General features: G+C 44.8%; 1 protein-coding gene across 2 annotated transcripts in view; it reads right to left on the reverse strand.

The window, feature by feature from the left end:
- Positions 1-15113: 15113 nt before the first annotated feature.
- Positions 15114-20239, reverse strand: part of LOC133350604 (uncharacterized) — a 46790-nt gene continuing 41664 nt past the window's right edge. Inside the window, exon 5 of one of the 2 annotated variants that reach the window (XM_061565126.1) lies at positions 15114-17065. In XM_061565126.1, coding sequence (XP_061421110.1) covers positions 16796-17065 — 270 coding nt within the window. In that variant the 3' untranslated portion in view covers positions 15114-16795. The remainder of the gene's footprint in view (positions 17066-20239) is intronic. The other variant, XM_061565123.1, reaches the window with a different exon arrangement.

A 20239-nucleotide genomic window follows, 5' to 3' on the forward strand; every position in this document is an offset into this window, starting at 1 on the left:
CAATGATGAATTTGAATCGTACACAGTGCCACGGCGTGCGATTGACGGTTGTCACGCTGCATCTGCTGCTGCGTGGATATTTTCAGCGCTCGTACTTTGTGCGCGTGTGGTTCAATGCACGGCGCTCATCAGTGGCACACCCTGACGTCCACGTGGACACATAGGCGCGGACTTCCGCCCCACTGTCGTACGATGAAAACGCGAATACAAGAGGGTCTCATCTTTTTGGTTCTTTCGGTAAAGTCACGTAGAATGGAAATAATAAAATAATAAAAATCAAGCATTATAAAATAAATGTTTTATTTTTATGATTTTATTATTTCCATTCCACGTGACTTTACCGAAAGAACCAAGAAGATGAATCCCTGCAGTCACGAAAGCTTTAAATCTAAAAATACAAGAGGATCGTTGACCATTGAGCCCACGTTCACCAGTGATTGCTGGAGACAAGTTATGAATTTCGCCCATTGCCATCTTGTTGCGTGTTCCGCTTTTCGGTTCCGCTTTTCGGTTCCGTTCCTACTTGACTCCACCGTTTGGGTGCTGCCGCAAATTCCCTTTGCGTCACATGAACCCATTCAGTGATTCTTTACGCCCCCACCCACCCATTGACCAGCGTGGTGAAGTATGGTCAAATAACCCCCCTCCTCCCCATGACCGACACTGCATGCGTGGGGGGGGGAAGGGGGGCAGGCCTTCATCCAGCAGTGGGCTGACAAAGAGCTGTAACTTAATATTATTATTCAGACGCATGTATGTACAGTATGTTGAACTTCTTTCGCACCGTACGCAGCCAACCGTGCGAATCGGAGGTGCGGGGTGCACTGCGTTTGCACGCGCTTTTTGGAGAAACGTGCAGGGTCAATAATAAAACGAGACACTATATTGTCGCTGGGTCATCAACATATGCCAATATTCAAATGACACTTGCTGATATTTTCAGCATTGTCTTTGTGTACAGCTATTTATGATTGTACGGTACAACGTTATTGCCTAAGCCGTATATCATCATCGGCCATGACCACTCCATTGCTGGGTGAAGGCATTCCCAATGCCCTCCTTTCACAAGCTCGCATTGACCAGCGTGGTGAAGTATGGCCAAAGAGCACGCCCCGTGACCGATGAACTTGAGGCTACTGTGCCTATAAATACACACCGATAGTCCTTTTGATACGACAATAAATATGGAGATCGATACACGCGGCCGTTCATGTCCATTCATTTGAACCACTACTTACGACCGACACAACTGCATGCTCAATGTGCATTGAAAATTTTTGATACTCCTACTGATACTCCTACTGTTATGGAGTGACCCATGCTGCCAGCTATGGCTACAAAGTTTGGTCGTACATGTTATGTTTCTCGTTTATTGTTAAATTTGAATCACAGTTCCTATGATCACTGTTACATTGTTTTTATAGCTTTAATTTGGTGATTTCGAAAACGTTTTGGTTTAGCCATATTTGTTTGTTGTAGTACAGAGTTAGACTGATAACTTTAATATAAAGTGTCTTATGGTTGTTATTGTTTGACTTGCATCCCAATGTGATTTTTGCACACAGCGTTGATATACGGTGCTTTTTCTGGAAGACTTTGCTATTTTTTCCTGGATTTTTCTGTTGTGCGTAGTCACTTTAAGGTGTTCCTTGTTCATGTTTTTGTTTGTTGCAGTTGCACCCGAGTCGAGAGCCGCATGGCTCACAGGGCTATACCTAATAAATGAAACTGAAAAAGTAAACAGGAGCGGGGAGGAGCAGTGGCGCAGTGGTTAGCGCTCTGTACGTCCAATGATAAACTCCGTGACACCAAGTTCAATTCCCATAACCACTTACAACAGTTGTCTCATGGCTGGCTGTATTTGTTAATTGCTTCTAATTTGCAAATCCTGGCCCGCTGATTTCTGTATCACCTATAGGCAAAGTCCAGAGCACGAACTCAGCACCTGCAAAATATAGTACGATAGGCAATGTTCGGATTATAAGACGCACTTTGTTTTCCTTGCAATTGTAATGACGACTTGACACACTTCTCTTGAGATGGCACTTTATTGAAAACACGTTCCCTTGCCATCAGGCGGAGACCCCCACCGCAACAGCCCCGAGTCTCCCGCGCATCTCCCCTTTAAATACCGCCACGAGGCCACGCCCCCCTTCTCGAACCTTCTCGCTGATTGGACGCTCGCTCCACCGGCAAACTCCACCGTCCTCTTCCGTCACCTGACCACGCCCCGTTCTCGAACATTCCCCGAAGCCACCAGTCCCTTTGCACTCACAACTGAGACCTCCCTGTCATTTACCTGCCGTGGCCACTAGTGCATTCGCACTCTCGGCTGACTCCCCTGTTAATAACCTCCCGTGGAGACGAGTCCACGCTCACGCCGCATGGAATCTCGATTGTCGTTACACAATTAAAGCAAACGTTGGGAGTGCGTCTTAAAATCCAGTGTATGTGTGTACGGGAGACCCGATTTGCATGGCTTTCTTGACACCCGGCACACGATCGGAGGTGTGCGTCTTATTCTCAGGAGCGTCTTATAATCCGGAGAATACCTCCTAGAGGCGTTAAGGGGCCTTCCATAAATGACGTCACGTACCTAGGGGGGGGGGGTGTCAGACATTTGTGACGAGGGGGGGGGTTTGAGAAATGTGACGTCACATAAAAATGCGCAACTCTAAATAAATATAGACAACACGTTCTACTTAATTAAATAGACTTTTTGATAAATGTTTTCTCCTACAACTTTAGAGTGCAGCGGCACATCAAATACACACTACATTGACAATAGTTTCAAGCGATTTTAAGCATGTTTTATTTTATTTTGGGGGGGGGGGCAGAGCTTCGTGACATCATATTTGAGGGGTGTCTGACTTTTTGTGACGAGGGGGGGGGGTCAAAAATCTTCCAAAATCGCGTGACGTCATTTATGGACGGCCCCTAAGCGATGGCCATTGCTCTTAAGGCACGCAGTCTGTCCTACTGTGTGCATTTCTCCTACAATTGTCAACGTCTCCGCGCGCACATGTTTTATGTTCCGTCTTCGTGGCGCATCATGTCACTACCTAGATCCACCACCACTGTGTACACCTGCTATTGCATAGTTTATAAAGTAATAACGAGTGCGCAGACACAGAAGTCACAATACTAAAACAAGACGATACACAAACAGCACATCAGTTGTTCATTTTGGCAAAACAAACACATAATTAAATAAATATTCAAACATTCCTTTGAACTTTTCGTCATACTCGCAGCCACACATTTCCATTACACAGCACTTTATTTGTATTTTGGCTCTAAGATGTTATTTTAAACGAAGCGTAGGTTGTTTATTTCATACTGTACGTAAAGTACATTTCCATTGAAGAGGTGGCGCAGTGGTTCGTGCAATAAGTTCCCGGCCAAGACTAACATCAGCAGTGGGCTTCACCAACCCGCACTGACCAGCGTAGTGAAGTATGGTCGAACAACCCACACACTGGCTGACATGATGTGTGTGGGCAGGGGGCGGCAGCGGGCGGGGGGCATTCATCCGGCAGTTGATTGACACAGAGTTGTAAGTTTAACACGTAGGCTTTCGCGACCAATATTATTCATAATCAACGTTTTTGGGTTTAGATCGCGTTATTTATAAATGTGTCGTAACCCTCCACCACCCGACACGGCCAATCAGTAAAAATGTGTCACGTTGACAAAAGACAAATAGTTCACTGCTTTATCCCACCGGTGTGTTGAAGCATCATCGGGCGAATTGCCCGATGATGCTGGATGCAAAGACCAGCGAAACGTCGTACTCAAATTGTAAATGTTGTGGTTTCGCGCTTCAAAACACCGGTGGGCTAAAGCAGTGAACTATTTGTCTTTTGTCAACGTGACACTTTTTTACTGATTGGCCGTGTCGGGTGGTGGAGGGTTACGACACATTTATAAATAACGCGATCTAAACCCAAAAACGTTGATTATGAACAGAGTTGTAAATTACAGTCACAATATTAAGATGCAATACCTGATAAATAGTATAAGCAGTGATCAGCCGACAGCGTCTGGCCTTTCCACATTCTTGTTACAGAAAACCTACTGGTGTGAGAGCAGCGATGATTCCCACCCAAATTGTCATACAACAAGTTTACAACTGATACACTCCATCTGGGAATTAATATATCCACTGACAATCCACTCAAGGGATCCCAGCAACAGTCTTCCATGCCTGTAGTTAAGCTGTTTTTAATTGGTCCGAGTCTAAAAAATGCACTATTGATTACAAATAACTCTAAACCCTAACCCAACCCTAATGCTAACTCTAAACCCTAACCCTGATCTAACCCCAAACCAAACCCTAACCAAACCCTAACCCTGATCTAACCCCTAGCCAAACCCTAACCTAACCCCAACCCCAACCCTACCCTAACTTTACCATAACCGTAACCCTATCCTAAACTTTAACCCCAACCCTTAAACCTAACCTGACGCTAACCCTAACCCAACCATAATCTAACCCTAATCCCGAACCCTAACCTGACGCTAACCCTAAGCCCTTACCCTAACCTAACCCAAACCCAACCTAACCTTAACCTTACCCTAGCCCCTAACCCAAACCCTACCTAGCCTAACCCTAAACGCTAACCTAACCCTAACCCAACCCTAACCTTACTCTAACTCTAACCTAATCTTAATATAACCCCTAACCCTAACTTAACCCTATCCCTAAAATATCCCTAACACTAACCTAACTCCAAGCCTAACCTAAGCCTAACCCTATCCTAACCTAACACTAACCCATAACCATACCCTAACCCAACCTAACCCTAACCTAACCCCAACTCTAACCTAACCCCAACCCTAACCTAACCCCAACCCTAACCTAACCCCAACCCTAACCTAACCCTAAGCCCTAACCTTAAACCCTAACCCGTAACCATAACCGCAAACTAGCTCCTAACCTAATCCTAAACCTAAGCTAACTCTAAACCAAAACCCTAAACTAACCATAACCTTACCCTAACCTCACCCTAACCTAAGTCGAACCTAACCTTACACTAACCGTAACCCTCACCCAACCCTAAACCCAGTTTATTTCCCTAGTCTTTATGCAGTTTATATATAGAAGCATTATTTATACAAAGCAAATATTAATCATTGAAAAGAATGCGACAACTGCCCTGGAATTATGCCTATATGTGTGTGCAATATACTTTATAGCGCTGCTGTCTGTGCTGAATATATGATTCCACCCTCAAGGTTATAAAATGAGAGAGGTTGTTGTAAGTTATTATTACCATAGGCTAATGTTGCCTAATTTCAATCATTCGTACAACTAATCCACATGAGCAGCATGACTGTATGTCATTGTAAATTGCTATTGTGTAAAAGATACGCAGTGTGTGATTGTGTCTATTTTATGTTGGAAAAATAATGTTTTTTTTGTTATTATTGAATACAAACATTAAGTCCAATTTATAACGTGCCCAACATTTGTGCGGTGAGTAGCTTACATGTTAGAGCCCACTGCTGTAAGAGATCCACCTCTTCATGCCATGTCAGTCATGGGGGGTTGTTTGACCGTACTTAACAATGCTGGTGAGTGCAGGCTGGCGAAGTGGTGGAAGGACACCAAGAACCAGTTCAGATACAGTTCAGATACCACTGATGTTCGCCATGTCCAGGAATCAGAATCATCCTGTTAGGTTAATAGCGCAGTGCACTCACCACTGTGCCACGACTCCACTATTGGAAACACTATCCTGAAGTGAACACATTACACTTGAAACATGACACACATGCAAATGGTGGCATGCTATTTGTGACATTAATTACTCGTGCACATATAACCAAAACATCTATTAAGCATTTAAAATCGGGTTCTTCAATCCCATGTCTCTTTTAAACAAATCATATTTTCCCACATCGATGTAACTGAATTTCTGATATAGTTACACCAGCAGGGGAAGCGTTTCAAAACTTATGATCCATTGCAGCCAACTCTGAAGGCGAGCTAGCAAGCGGAGGGTGTATGGCACGTATCAGTGATAAGGGCTAGTAATGAGAGGCTCATTCCTGCTTGAGACACTAATGCCAGAAGCCAGTCTCTTCAAACGGGCCTTGCGTGGAGTTTGGGGCAAGCCGCCCGCACCACTGACAGGTGAGCTAATGGGACCAAACCTGGGCTGGCAGCTTGGCCTGGAATGAGAGATATCCCCCCGCAGGGAGGCACAGGTAACAGCTCATTTCCCCAGGCTGCTGACACGCTGTGCTGCAAGGCTCTGCCTAATCCTGGATTAAAATGAAAAGACTGACAGCCCTTATAATAAAATCAAATGGTATGTCCGGGTGGCGGGTGGCGTGTGGCTGCTGTCCATGCGTCTGTCTCGCCCCCGCGCTTTATGACTTAATGAGCTCCTCCGGGACACCTCGGCTTGGCTCAACTCTGACTTCTCCGACACCATTACTACATCGACGGGAAGACCCACTAGCCGGGGCCGGCTTTACCCCCAGCGCAGCGCTCTTCGGCTGATTAAGCCGACTAAATGCCTCCCCACAGCCGCTCCGGCGTTACCGGCCCGGCAGCCAGGTTCCACTCGCGATGAAAGCCCTCGCCCTAATCAAAGCGCGTAATCTGCTTGACCTGCGCCGGTTCACTCTCGGGCACCTGGGTCCCCCCCCTCTTCCCCCCATGCTTTCAAGCCGTCACATCTGAGCGTCTCTCGCGTCTGCGCGAGCGTCCAGGTCCCACGCGCTGAACGGGGCTCGCGAATGTCGGTGGAATTCACCGCTTGAAATTATGAACACTTGATGGAAAACGGATCATTTTCATCCAGCCTCATTTAAAATAAAGTGTTTGATGTAGGTAGGGGTGATGCCTTATTTTTGAGGGGCCATAAATTATTCTCTAGTTAATAGCCTACAGATGATTAAATAATGTATATTCAGTTGAAAATCTACAGATATGCATTGCACTGGATGCATGCATGAAGCTGCCAAGGAGTGGTCAATAATACATGATTTAGTGATGATTTTCAAGATTATATTCTGCCACCATAAATAAGGTGTTAACCGGCCAGTAGGCTTTCATCATTGTTCCGTACACATAGTCCCTGCAAGATAGTGCGCTGGGCATATAATTATTGTAATTCAATTCAGATATAAATGTATACACGTGCTCGAAATGACTTTGACAAGATACACCCGTCCTTTCTACACGTCGTTAGCGGCCACACCGATAGATTTAACATCATTGGTTCCATCACGTCATGTGAGGCCTAGCAGTTCCCACGAGGACACGACAGCGCTGCCTGAGGGAAACACAGTGACCAGTCGTCATGCCGCTTTATTCCCTTAACACGTCCCAGCCCTCGTGGCCCCAGTCACTTTCATGTGCCGCTATTTATAGCTTCATCTGAGGGCGAAACTTTTGCAACAAAAGAAAACAAGTTCTAAATAAAGATTTCCTTCTTGCTGATAATTTCACTGAATTTGTTTTTTTTTTTACACGACATCAAACCACAGAGTGTTATTCAATATTGTGTATGAGGCATACCCTAAAAATATTCCCTAATTTACTGGACATCTGTGAAAAAGAGCTTTGCATCTCATCGGATTCCTCTGGTACCAACAAATATTCTGATCCTGAAAGCAAATACGAATAAATAAATACTGTACATTATTTTGATAGTTTTGTGAGACATCATTTACATGTCAAATAATGGGAATGTCATGAACTGTGTTATATGGCAGAAGCCCTCTTTCACAGTGCCAGATTGTGGCAATTCCCAGACCATTTACAAGAGCCATTGCAAAGCTTGGTTTGTTTGTGCTGCCCCATCCACCATACAGCCCAGATCTGGACAACATTCAGCTTTCTAATTTGATCAGCCCTTTGAAGGATGGCTCACATTGGCAACATTTTGAAAATGACACTGCTTCTACAGGATGTTGTTCACAAATGCTACGCGACACATTTTACTGCCGCACGGAAAATTATGGTGGCTATGTTCACAGCATTCCCATGAATGGGTTTATATATATATATTTTGTAACATTTCAGTAAAGAGCTATTGATAAAAAAGGCGGGAGGCGTCACGTTTGGGGCATGCCTTGTATTATTCCTTCAGTAGAACATCAAAGTGAGTGATGGGTAGTGAACATGACTTGTTTTGAAATGGAGGTTTCCCACATTGTTGCTGTGCACTGCAGTTAACCTCCACTAAGGTACACCATGACGAAGGCAGTACAAGACATCCGGCAACACGGTCAATGCACATCAAGCTTACAAAGAGCACTCTTATATACAGGAACAGTTAATATTTTATACTGTGCCTTAGTCACTTCGGTGGCTAGCACATTGCTTGAATAACCTGCCCACCAGAATGCCATTCTTAGCGAAAGCTAATACCAGCGGCGGTTAATATTTGGACTGGTCTTGGACATCCCTTTCACCAGCTCACACTGACCAGTGTGGCGAGGTAGGGTCAAACAACCCCCATATAGTGGATTGATAATGGAGCATGCATTACATTTATTACATTTCTTAGTTACTCCACGTACCTCTTAAAATGGATGATACTCAGTCCAACGTTCAGTGCTGGATATTTGATCTATTGTGAGTCATTGTTGTTGCATTGTTGTTGTAGCAACAATGACCCCATAGAGGATACCACACGGATAGTCGGCAGAGAGCAGAATCCAATGTTCAGCCCGTGGCCAGATTTGTAAAGAGAATGGGAAAAAAAAACTTTACAAAAACATTGCCCCCTTATGCACCCCCTCCTGATGTACAATTTAATTCTGTAAATCAGCACAAGTGTACATTGAATGAAATATTTTGCGTGAACTACACGGTATAAAGTTACACAATCGGATTGTGAGTGTCGGCAGACACTTTAAATAACTTGAAAAATAACAGCACCGTTGCACTTAAATTTAAAATTACAATGTAACGTGAGATCCATGCATGTTGTTTTTCATCCCATTATTATTTTGTGTTGTATGTACTGTTTTACTGGTAGGACCCTCCTGGTTACACCAGCCCACAGGGGATTATTGTGTCCGTCCGTCCGTCGTGCAGGGAGGGGCTGGGTGGCGAGGGAGGGGCTTGGTGGGGAGGGGAGGGTGGGGAGAGGCTTGGTGGGGAGGGTGGGGCTGGGTGGGGAGGGGCTGGGTGGGGACGGTGGGGAGGGGCTGGGTGGGGAGGGTGGGGCTGGGCGGGGAGTGGGAGGGGTGGGGCTGGGTGGGAAGGGGCTGGTCACCCCGTGGTGCCCTTATAAAACTCAACGTTTAACCTACTCACGCCGGCTTGTGCCCGCCTTCACAGTCGGCCATATTTGCGGAATACACCACGCCGCCGTTGACCCTGGCTATTGACCGAGCAACCCAACGTTCCTACCAGCTCCCTCCGCAGGAATATTTTACCTGCTATCGTCATCCATGGTCAATCCCCTGCTGGATGAAGGCTTCCCAAGCCACATAGCCGCCTCTCATGGTCCTTCGATATGACAATCAACCTGGCACCTCCACAGGAGCTGATCTTTTATCAATGTTATTATTTCTAAATGTTATGTTTAGGCCTTGGTTTGTAATCTCAGATTACTGCACCATCGTTCACTGTATTTAATGCATTTTAATAGTCTACACAGGCTACACAAATAAAATAAGTTAATGCCCAGTATTCATTCCCAGCATCCGATTGGTTATTGCCTTGTGTTTGGCAATATGTTCAGGAGCTCATTGCTAATTTCCAGCAGAGGTGTGGACTCGAGTCATGTGACTTGGACTCGAGTCAGACTCGAGTCATGAATTTGATGACTTCAGACTCGACTTGGACTTGTATAACAATTACTTTGTCCCACCTCTGAGGTGTGGACTCGAGTCATGTGACTTGGACTCGAGTCAGACTCGAGTCATGAATTTGATGACTTCAGACTCGACTTGGACTTGCATAACAATGACTTTGTCCCACCTCTGAGGTGTGGACTCGAGTCATGTGACTTGGACTCGAGTCAGACTCGAGTCATGAATTTGATGACTTCAGACTCGACTTGGACTTGCATAACAATGACTTTGTCCCACCTCTGAGGTGTGGACTCGAGTCATGTGACTTGGACTCGAGTCAGACTCGAGTCATGAATTTGATGACTTCAGACTCGACTTGGACTTGCATAACAATGACTTTGTCCCACCTCTGAGGTGTGGACTCGAGTCATGTGACTTGGACTCGAGTCAGACTCGAGTCATGAATTTGATGACTTCAGACTCGACTTGGACTTGCATAACAATGACTTTGTCCCACCTCTGAGGTGTGGACTCGAGTCATGTGACTTGGACTCGAGTCAGACTCGAGTCATGAATTTGATGACTTCAGACTCGACTTGGACTTGCATAACAATGACTTTGTCCCACCTCTGAGGTGTGGACTCGAGTCATGTGACTTGGACTCGAGTCAGACTCGAGTCATGAATTTGATGACTTCAGACTCGACTTGGACTTGCATAACAATGACTTTGTCCCACCTCTGAGGTGTGGACTCGAGTCATGTGACTTGGACTCGAGTCAGACTCGAGTCATGAATTTGATGACTTCAGACTCGACTTGGACTTGCATAACAATGACTTTGTCCCACCTCTGAGGTGTGGACTCGAGTCATGTGACTTGGACTCGAGTCAGACTCGAGTCATGAATTTGATGACTTCAGACTCGACTTGGACTTGCATAACAATGACTTTGTCCCACCTCTGAGGTGTGGACTCGAGTCATGTGACTTGGACTCGAGTCAGACTCGAGTCATGAATTTGATGACTTCAGACTCGACTTGGACTTGCATAACAATGACTTTGTCCCACCTCTGAGGTGTGGACTCGAGTCATGTGACTTGGACTCGAGTCAGACTCGAGTCATGAATTTGATGACTTCAGACTCGACTTGGACTTGCATAACAATGACTTTGTCCCACCTCTGAGGTGTGGACTCGAGTCATGTGACTTGGACTCGAGTCAGACTCGAGTCATGAATTTGATGACTTCAGACTCGACTTGGACTTGCATAACAATGACTTTGTCCCACCTCTGAGGTGTGGACTCGAGTCATGTGACTTTGACTCGAGTCAGACTCGAGTCATGAATTTGATGACTTCAGACTCGACTTGGACTTGCATAACAATGACTTTGTCCCACCTCTGATTTCCAGGTCTGCTATCCATGAGAAGACTTCAGGAGAGTTCGTGTAGTTTGCTGTCCCTCCATTGAAGAAGCGCACACTATAGTGGTTCATCTTCTTGGTTATTTCGGTAAAGTCACGTAGAATGGAAATAATAAAATAATAAAAATAAAACATAATAAAATAATTCTCACGACGTTTCGGCCACAACGCAAGCAGCCGTCCTCAGGTGGAGAACATGTCTGTCGAGAAGACAGTCATTCAGACTCTGTCTTCTCGACAGACCTGTTCTCCACCTGAGGACGGCTGCTTGCATTGTGGCCGAAACGTCGTGAGAATTATTTTATTATGTTTTATTTTTATTATTTTATTATTTCCATTCTACGTGACTTTACCGAAAGAACCAAGAAGATAAACCACTAGAATCCCTGCAGTCACGAAAGCTTTAAATCGAAATATAGCGGTTTACTCTAAGGTTCATAGTTTAGGTTGCACGGCCACAGTGAGACTACTGTTGCTTGTCTTTAGCTTTCCATTCACGAAGGAGATGTGCACATCGACATCTTGAAGTTCTGATGCAGTCGATGGTAAACCAGTGCCTTCGAGGAATGCCAAATCCAGACATCGGATTGGTAATATATGTGCCTTCTCACGTGGTGGTTTCGTCTTTACATGTTCTGTTATTTAGTTCCAAGTGATCTTCCTGAACAATGTCTCTACATGTGATGAGACCCAAATGGATCTGCCCTTCATTGTGTACAAACAGAGAAATATCTTGGACATGATGGTATAGCTTTGGACATCATCGAAGTAACAGAACAAGTTGTTTTGGACAACATTGGCAGACCTATTTAGCAAATATTTACACAGAAGTGAAATATCTCAATCATGGAATGATGCCTCAATCATTCTACACTTCAAAACTGCCAGAAAAACTGCTATATATATAAAACTCTCCACTATACTTGGTGAAATTCTTTCCTTTTATATGAACAACCTTTTCATTTTCAGACAAAGAAGCAAAGGGTTAAAGGCCCTGAGGTGGACTCTCCCTCATCCTTAGGGCGAGACCCTTGGGATCTCATCAGTACAGATAGAAAGGTGATATGGAAATAGCTCACATTCATTCTGTGTTAGATTGATAGACTGTACCATTTTTTTATGCCACTTATTCCACAGTGGCTGATTCGTGAATGATGCAATTGGTGTTGTCTCCTCGCACACTGTGCATCATATTTTATTTGTTTCCTCTACGCTATCCGAGTTAAAAGATTCACGACTATTTTTCCGCAGTAACCTCGCACCCACTGTTTGTTTGCATCAGAGAGAGGGTTCTTTGTAGTGTTCATTGCATAGGATAGGGCATTTGCAATATGATTAAAGTTTTGTTCAAAGCATCATTGCAACTCTTCTGGTGACCGTCAAGTCGGTGAGCAACGTTTCCCGAGGTTTTAGTGCTCCAGTGAAACGGACAAAATAACCACCGGTGTAAATTCCGGTCCAGTTTTAAAAAGTACATTCATCATTTTAACGGTTCCAACTGGTAGTACAGGAATCTTAGTTCTCGTTTCTGAATAAAGTTGTAGTTTTTTTCGCACAAAGTGGCCGTCAAAGGAAGGAACACGCCAAGAGTGTGTGTCTACTGTGGAGATGGATGAATGAAATCAGCTCACGTGCAGGTCCTAGATGGATTTGTTACATCGCAACACGGTTACTGTTCTGTCAACCGTTGCTGAAATTTCTTTGAACGAAATTGCATTGTTTGCAGGCAGGGGGTTAATTTATCGCTGCAGTTGGTCGACTGGAGTAGCACACAACCACATCCATAGCGAGAAGTATACTGGATGTGGTGTGCCGGATTAACATTTTCTGGGTTCCGAAGCCCAAACAGAACCCGGCTAAATTGACGGCCTGGTTGTAGATCTGCCCCCCCCAACCCCCTCCCCCCACCCAAAAGAAGCAAGCACAGCCATGCAAAGGGCGAGCGGATTTAAATGAAGAAGAAGAAGAAAAAACAATGGTGAGTGAATTAATCGAACAATTATTACTGGCAAGGCTGCAAAGTCTCCAGCTGCACAGCAGCCAACGAAGTGGGCTGTTATGATGTGAAGCATGCAATAAGCTCACTCGATGTGAATGCGGCGATTACGGGCAACGGTGTGTTTCATGAAAATAGCGGCTGATGATGGAGTTGTTTGATGAAGTTTGTTTCCGAGAGTATTCTTCCATGCAGTGAGTCTGCACTAAACACACCATTGTGTTCGATGTTGACGGTGAGTAGTGAATCACGTATGAGTGTTTGTAACTGCAAAGGCTAGTGAACCAATATATTCCGCGGAGGAATCGCAAAACTACACAAACTCTGTCCTGAAGCCTTCTCGTGGCTCAGACGTCAACATTGGCATTTCGTTCCTGAACTTATTGTCATACGCAAGAATATCATAGAATTTCAAAGGCTTCCTTCATAAACTTGAAATACTTAAATTGCATCCCAGACGCATTTGTAATACGTAAACCATTAAAACAAATATATTCTCAAAAAAACATTTCAGCTCCATCTATTTTATTATTACTATGTGACTTTGAGGGCCTCATTTTACAACTGGCAAAGCGGTACAACAACAAAAATCAGCCAACCTGCAGTCAGAGTTGTCTGCCTAGACACATTTCACCCCTCACTTGACAGTTTGAATTAAAATTTCGATCTAAAGCTTTCGTGACTGCATGGATTCTAATAATGAAAATAAAACATAAGATAAAATTATCATAAAATGTGAGAATGTTATCTCATGTTTTATTTTTATTATTTCCCTTCTACGTGACTTTACCGAAAGAACCAAGAATATGAAGTTTGAATTCAGTACTTTAAACGTGAAATGGGGACCAGCTCGGAACGTTTCACATGCATTTAAGTGTAACTGAACTGACTGTTCGTGACGATACATGTTTACAATACAATGTCCTCCAATAAATTTTGAATTAACAGTTCTTATTTAATCCCACCCTCATTGTCAACTGTATCTATATATAATCACCTTGCTTATATTACAATCATAATGATTTGCGTGCGGACAAATTATTATTCTGTTCCTTGCTTCTTCCACTAAACTCATGTACATAGAGAGTGTGTGTAAGTCCATGCTGTGTGTGTCAGTCTTTTTCGCCCGGGAAACGCCGGGTACTTACCGCTAGTTCCATATAGAGGGTTAGGTCACACATGTTATTGAAGTGAACCAAAGACTGCCATTGGCCCATCGGGTCGCACGGGACCTCCATCATACATTTCTACGATTTCAACGTTTTCCATACGTTTTTCAAAGCCAGTTTTCCGAATGTCAAATAGAATGTCGTTACTTTACGGGAAAGGACTAAAAAAACGAAGCTATTATCCTTGCACTGAAGCGACTCTGATGAGAATAGGGGTCAAGGCTACGGCGTGACTAATGAGTTGGAAGCCCTACGCTCGGCACTTCCGTTTTCACAAGGGTGCGAGAGTTATGTCAGTCTGCAGGAAACCGTGTGTGGTGGTGGTGGTGTAATGCTTAACATTTTGCTATAGTTAGGCTCCAGCCTTCACACTTGCACGCGCGGAAATTTCAGTTTATTTGGCGGTCACGGCTCGCGATTACAAAACCCTTACTGGAAGGATTATGAAAATTTACACTCACTTCCCAGCTGGCTTGCAGCAGCAGCAGCAGCGTTGTTGTTGTTGCTGCTCTTGCGCAGCCCGTTCCATGAAAAAAAGTAACGCGGCACATGGAACGGCAATATTCTATTTTTAGGTTTTTTCGGTAAAGTCACGTAGGTAAAAAAAATAAAAATTAATAAAAGTAAAATAAAAATAAAAATCACGACGTTTCGGAGGCAACACAACAGATATCGTGCTGTGACGGTTCCACTTGAAGACGGAGGCTTGTGTTGCCTCCGAAACGTCGTGATTTTTATTTTTATTTTACTTTTATTAATTTTTATTTTTTACCTACGTGACTTTACCGAAAAAACCTAGGGAATATGAATCCTTGCAGTCACGAAAGCTTCAAATCTGGAATAGGCAATATTCTAATTCTACACCACGGTTGCGTCGAATGCGTTGCGCAGTGGCCCACTCGCCTACGTTAGTCATTAGCCGCCATCGAGATCCACCGCTGGATGAAGGCCTCCCCCAAGACGTCGCCATGTTTCTCACGGTCCCGTGACGTCATAATGCGCCGACCACGTGCACAGGAGATGATTCGATGGCTCTACCTCCAAGATGGACATTCATCTTTGGCGCCTTTCCTTCCTTGGGCTGCCATGTGTAAAATGGACATATCGAAAAACATTGATTGCTATGCACGTCAATCGTTGCATGCGTTATGAGCTTAAGCATTCAACGCAACCGTGGTGTAGAATCAGAATATTGCCGCTCCATGTATCGTGTTACTTTTTTAATGGAACGGGCTGCACAAGAGCAACAATAACAACGCTGCTGCAAGCCAGCTGGGAAGTGAGTGTAAATTTTCACAATCCTTTTGATGAATCGATGCATCGTTACACCTCTGGTGGCAGCAGTTGAGGGGTGGCTCTCAGGGAGGGTTAAACTGAAGCTGGATATGTACATATACACGTACTTATACATGTATATGTACATATACATATCAGTTGTAACCCCAGAGAAGAGGTAAAACAATAGGATACAGACTCAAGACATTTCACCGACAGCACCTGGAGCGAACAATGGCGAAGATGTACATGACCTCATCATCAAACGCATCAACGTTGATTACGTGTATAAATTAAGAAAATCATCTACAAATTTTGATTTTTTTTTTTACCTCAAAACTACCACACTAATTTGCATGCACAAACACATGTGGAAAATGATTTGCATAAGTCAAACATGCACATCTGTTACACGTGGGGGAGTGATAACACAGTAGTCAGTGCACTCGTGCTATGAATCTGGTGGCCTCGGTTCGATTCCCGTCGATGGCCCACAGTCGTGGCGAGCGACGTTTGGACCAGGTCCCCTGGGCTCCCCATCTCACCCACGGGCACTGACCGGCCCTGGTGAATATGGTCAAACAACCCCCATTTACCAACATGGCCTGGGAATAAGACCTTCTCATCCGCAGGCCACGTTGGGCTGGACGTTATTTATTGAGCGACTTTAATTTTTTAAACAACACTACTGCTTTCACCTGGGCAAAGTCGGATAGATTAATCAATGTGGTGTCCCCCCCCCCCCACGCCAAATTCAAACCCAATCAGTCATAAACATTTAGTGTGCACGACATTCTCATAGCACAAGGCTATCCATGAATGCACTATGGTTTGCAGATGAATATTATCTGCAGTACTTTTACATAAGGTATCGAAGCTGCTAGGTGGCTTTACCCAATTAGGTCATTTATGAATCATTCGAAAATTAAGCTAAATTTCGATCGTCATCCCAGCACACATGGCCCATCTTTTCTTTAAAATATAAACACATATAAAACACGACAGGATCGTCAACGACCACTGTATGTTCGTGGTTTATGAACCCACAGTGTTAATTAGGGCGGCCGGTTGGCTCTGAACCATGAAACCTGTGCAACAAGTGGAAAGTGTGCTACTGTTGGGTCACGTCGCCACCCCAACGTTCGACTCGTGCCTCGCCGCGTCGCCTTTAAGAGACGGAACACATCCCCCCACCCCCCCACCCCCTGAGCGACGTGGCAAGCCCCACTATACCCAGGACAGGATAGCCCACACCTCTGAGGCGGGACCTTGGTCTCTTCATGTGGTGGGGGAGCGCGTGGACGCGACGGGCGCGTCGGTGGAGGGCAGTAGGAGGGCGCCGTGGTTGCGTTTGTGCAGGGCGAGGTAGATGCACAGTGCGACGGCGCAGAGGGTGAACACTGCCAAGGCAACTGCCAGTGCACAGCTCTGCAAAGATCTGGGGGAGAAATACGGGAAATGGTGATCGGGGGCACATGGGGTCGGACAGAGATGGGTTATGAAATCTCACCGTAATAATAATTGCAATGCACAACAATTTTGCAGCCTTTTATCAATTCATCGCTGGTGAAGGCCTCCCCGCACATGGTTAGTTGTGGGGGTTGTCTAACCATACTTCACCATGCTGACCAGTGCGCGTTGGTGAAGGGAGTGGATGGGTTCAGATATTACTCGCCACTAATGTTAGCTGTATCTGGGAATTAAACTCAGGCGGCCGGGTTAATTTGTGCAGTCCGTCAATTACTACACCGCCGCTTCACCCCAGTCTCAACATACCCTGAATGGGAAGCAAATTAACGTGTTAGCTGTCCTTCAAGGCATGAGCACACCTAAATCCGATCATTTTGTAGATATTTGCCTAAACGAATTGGCCCCTGCTTTCCAACACAAGTTTTAAGCATTAAAAAAATCAAGTTTAGGAGCTCAGTCACCATGTTCTCACAACGTCACTGCATTTACAGTGTGTTAAAACGATAGTGCTGAATAATTGATTTGTTTAAATGATTATTTTAAACTATTATTGCAATGTTAGCCCAGAATGCTTGAGAATTGCCTCGACATTATTTGTCCGTCCAAGTCTTATCTTAAGTCATCATCATCATCATTAAAACACCCCCCCGCCAAAAAAAACTCCAACAAAAATTGTTTCTCTTTCCAGTAAACGAAAGCACGTGAATTCTTGTAATTAACCAACGCGCGGCATTTGCCTTTATTCGCAAAGCTTTACGCATCGCGATTTCGTTTTGACTTTGTTTTCAGCAGCTCTCGTTCACCGATGACATTTCGTGTCGGTTGGACTCTGGCGGAAGGAAAGTTTCTGTAAAGTAAATGGCACATTACGCCGGGTGCAGCACTTCACTGATCGAGTGGGGGTTAGATGGAAAAGCTAGCCGGAAGTTTGGTTTTGGGTTATGGGTGATTCACACTGCATTCCAACTCCCAGTTCATTTAGCGCGCACGTTATTTATAACAGCAAACGCATACCGAATGCACATTCCAATATAGCCGCACCGACTTAGTAATAGTTGAGTGTGCTAGGAACCACCTCTTTTTTTCATCGCGTTTCTGTGGTTTATTTACTATTTGGTATTTATTCGAAATTGCGAATTTTCTTTTGTTTAAAAACCAACGGTGGAACGTTAAACTTTATTTTAACATAGTCGAGGCTTCTACGCACTCACCCATGCAAGCGTGCCTGCTGCACTGGGGTTACAAACACAGCCCCACACTGGGGCTTTACAAAGGTCGCAGCCAATACATTTTAAATCCTTATAATTAAAAATAAACATTCTTGTAAGCCATATCCAAACGGCTACTTAGCGATAAGTTAAAAGAGGAAAACTTGAAACAGGTGCAGTCATTTCCTTATTTATAGAAACAGGAAAACAGTATAAAAATGCTGAGTTTAAAAGGAAATGTATATTTATAAACCACAATGATCCTCCGTTTAGCCTTACACACTCTAAGAACAAGTGCCGTAAAGCGAGCACCCAGTAGATCAGCGTGTCGCAACCGCAACGAAGGGTTTGCATGGCCAACTTGCGTTCCCACGTTTAATGTCGATGGAGCACACTCATTGTAGATTGTGCTTTTCCCTGGAAGGCTCCAGTGACTTTTAAATAGCGATTATTATTGGTGTGTATCGCCAGGAAGTGAACCCTGGCTCAAACGCATTCTGGTGCGGGTGCAAACATCCACTTTTACACGGACATTTTTATACTATATAAAAGAACGCGGATTGACATTCAAGGCTACAGCTTTTATTTAATATACTGTCCATATGCTTCATATTAAAGAAGACATAATGATTGAAATTGAAATTTCGACCTCTTTATAGCTCTATTTACTAAGGCATGTGTGTATATGTTTACAAAATGGATAATGATTGGGCCCAGAGCTGATCCTGTAACCAAGACTGTCACAAAGAATGACAAAGAAGAATAAGGTAGGAAAGGAATGAGCAGAACCCCGCGAACTTGTGCTCAACAAACACCACGCACAGCAGAGATATTCCCACTGTCTCCCCCCCCCACCTCCAAGCAGGACAAAAAATATATTGGTTTTACATTTTGCCAAATTGCAAATAGCACGGGCAGTCTATCACGGACTACCGCGCGGGGGCTGCTAATCTTGGTTAAATATAACCGCTGCGTTTCAGTTTCTCTTCTCCAGGGCAGATAAGCGCGCGTGATCGCTCGCGTTCGTTGTGCGAATGGCACGCATAGGACGGAGGCGTCGATCCAGAGATTAGATTGAAGTGTCTTTTAAACAGGCGGCTTCAGTGGTCAGCTGTGACTTGCGTTGCCATAAAATCACTATTTGAAACGTACACCTCCAGAATGTCATTTTTCTAGGCCATCACACCTCTCCCTTTGGTCAGCATTTGCGTTCCAATTCAATTCAAAACGCGCAAATTACGTAGAAATCCCAATGCAATTTGTATTTACATTGCATCTAAGTGTAACCGCATTTGAAGACGTTGACAGAAAAAAGTACATTTCGCAGGAAATGTGAATCATGTGCTGAGAGGCACATGATGCCTAACCCTAGCCCAGCCTAACCCTAACCCAGCCTAACCCTAACCCAGCCTAACTCTAACCCAGACCAACCCTAACCCAGCCTAACCCAGCCTAACCTTAACCCAGACTAACCCTAACCCAGCCTATCCCTAACCCAGCCTAACCCTAACCCAGACTAACCCTAACCCAGCCTATCCCTAACCCAGCCTAACCCTAACCCAGACTAACCCTAACCCAGCCTAACCCTAACCCAGACCAACCCTAACCCAGCCTAACCCAGCCTAACCCTAACCCAGACTAACCCTAACCCAGTCTAACCCTAACCCAGCCTATCCCTAACCCAGCCTAACCCTAACCCAGACTAACCCTAACCCAGCCTAACCCTAACCCAGCCTAACCCTAACCCAGCCCAACCCTAACCCAGCCTAACCTTAACCCAGCCCAACCCTAACCCAGCCTAACCCTAACCCAGCCTAACCCTAACCCAGCCTATCCCTAACCCAGCCTAACCCTAACCCAGCCTATCCCTAACCCAGCCTATCCCTAACCCAGACTAACCCTAACCCAGCCTAACCCTAACCCAGCTTAACCCT

This window comes from Lethenteron reissneri, chromosome 34 (genome assembly GCF_015708825.2).
Source record: "Lethenteron reissneri isolate LAM-NWPU_2019-01 chromosome 34, ASM1570882v1, whole genome shotgun sequence".
NCBI lineage: Eukaryota > Metazoa > Chordata > Hyperoartia > Petromyzontiformes > Petromyzontidae > Lethenteron > Lethenteron reissneri.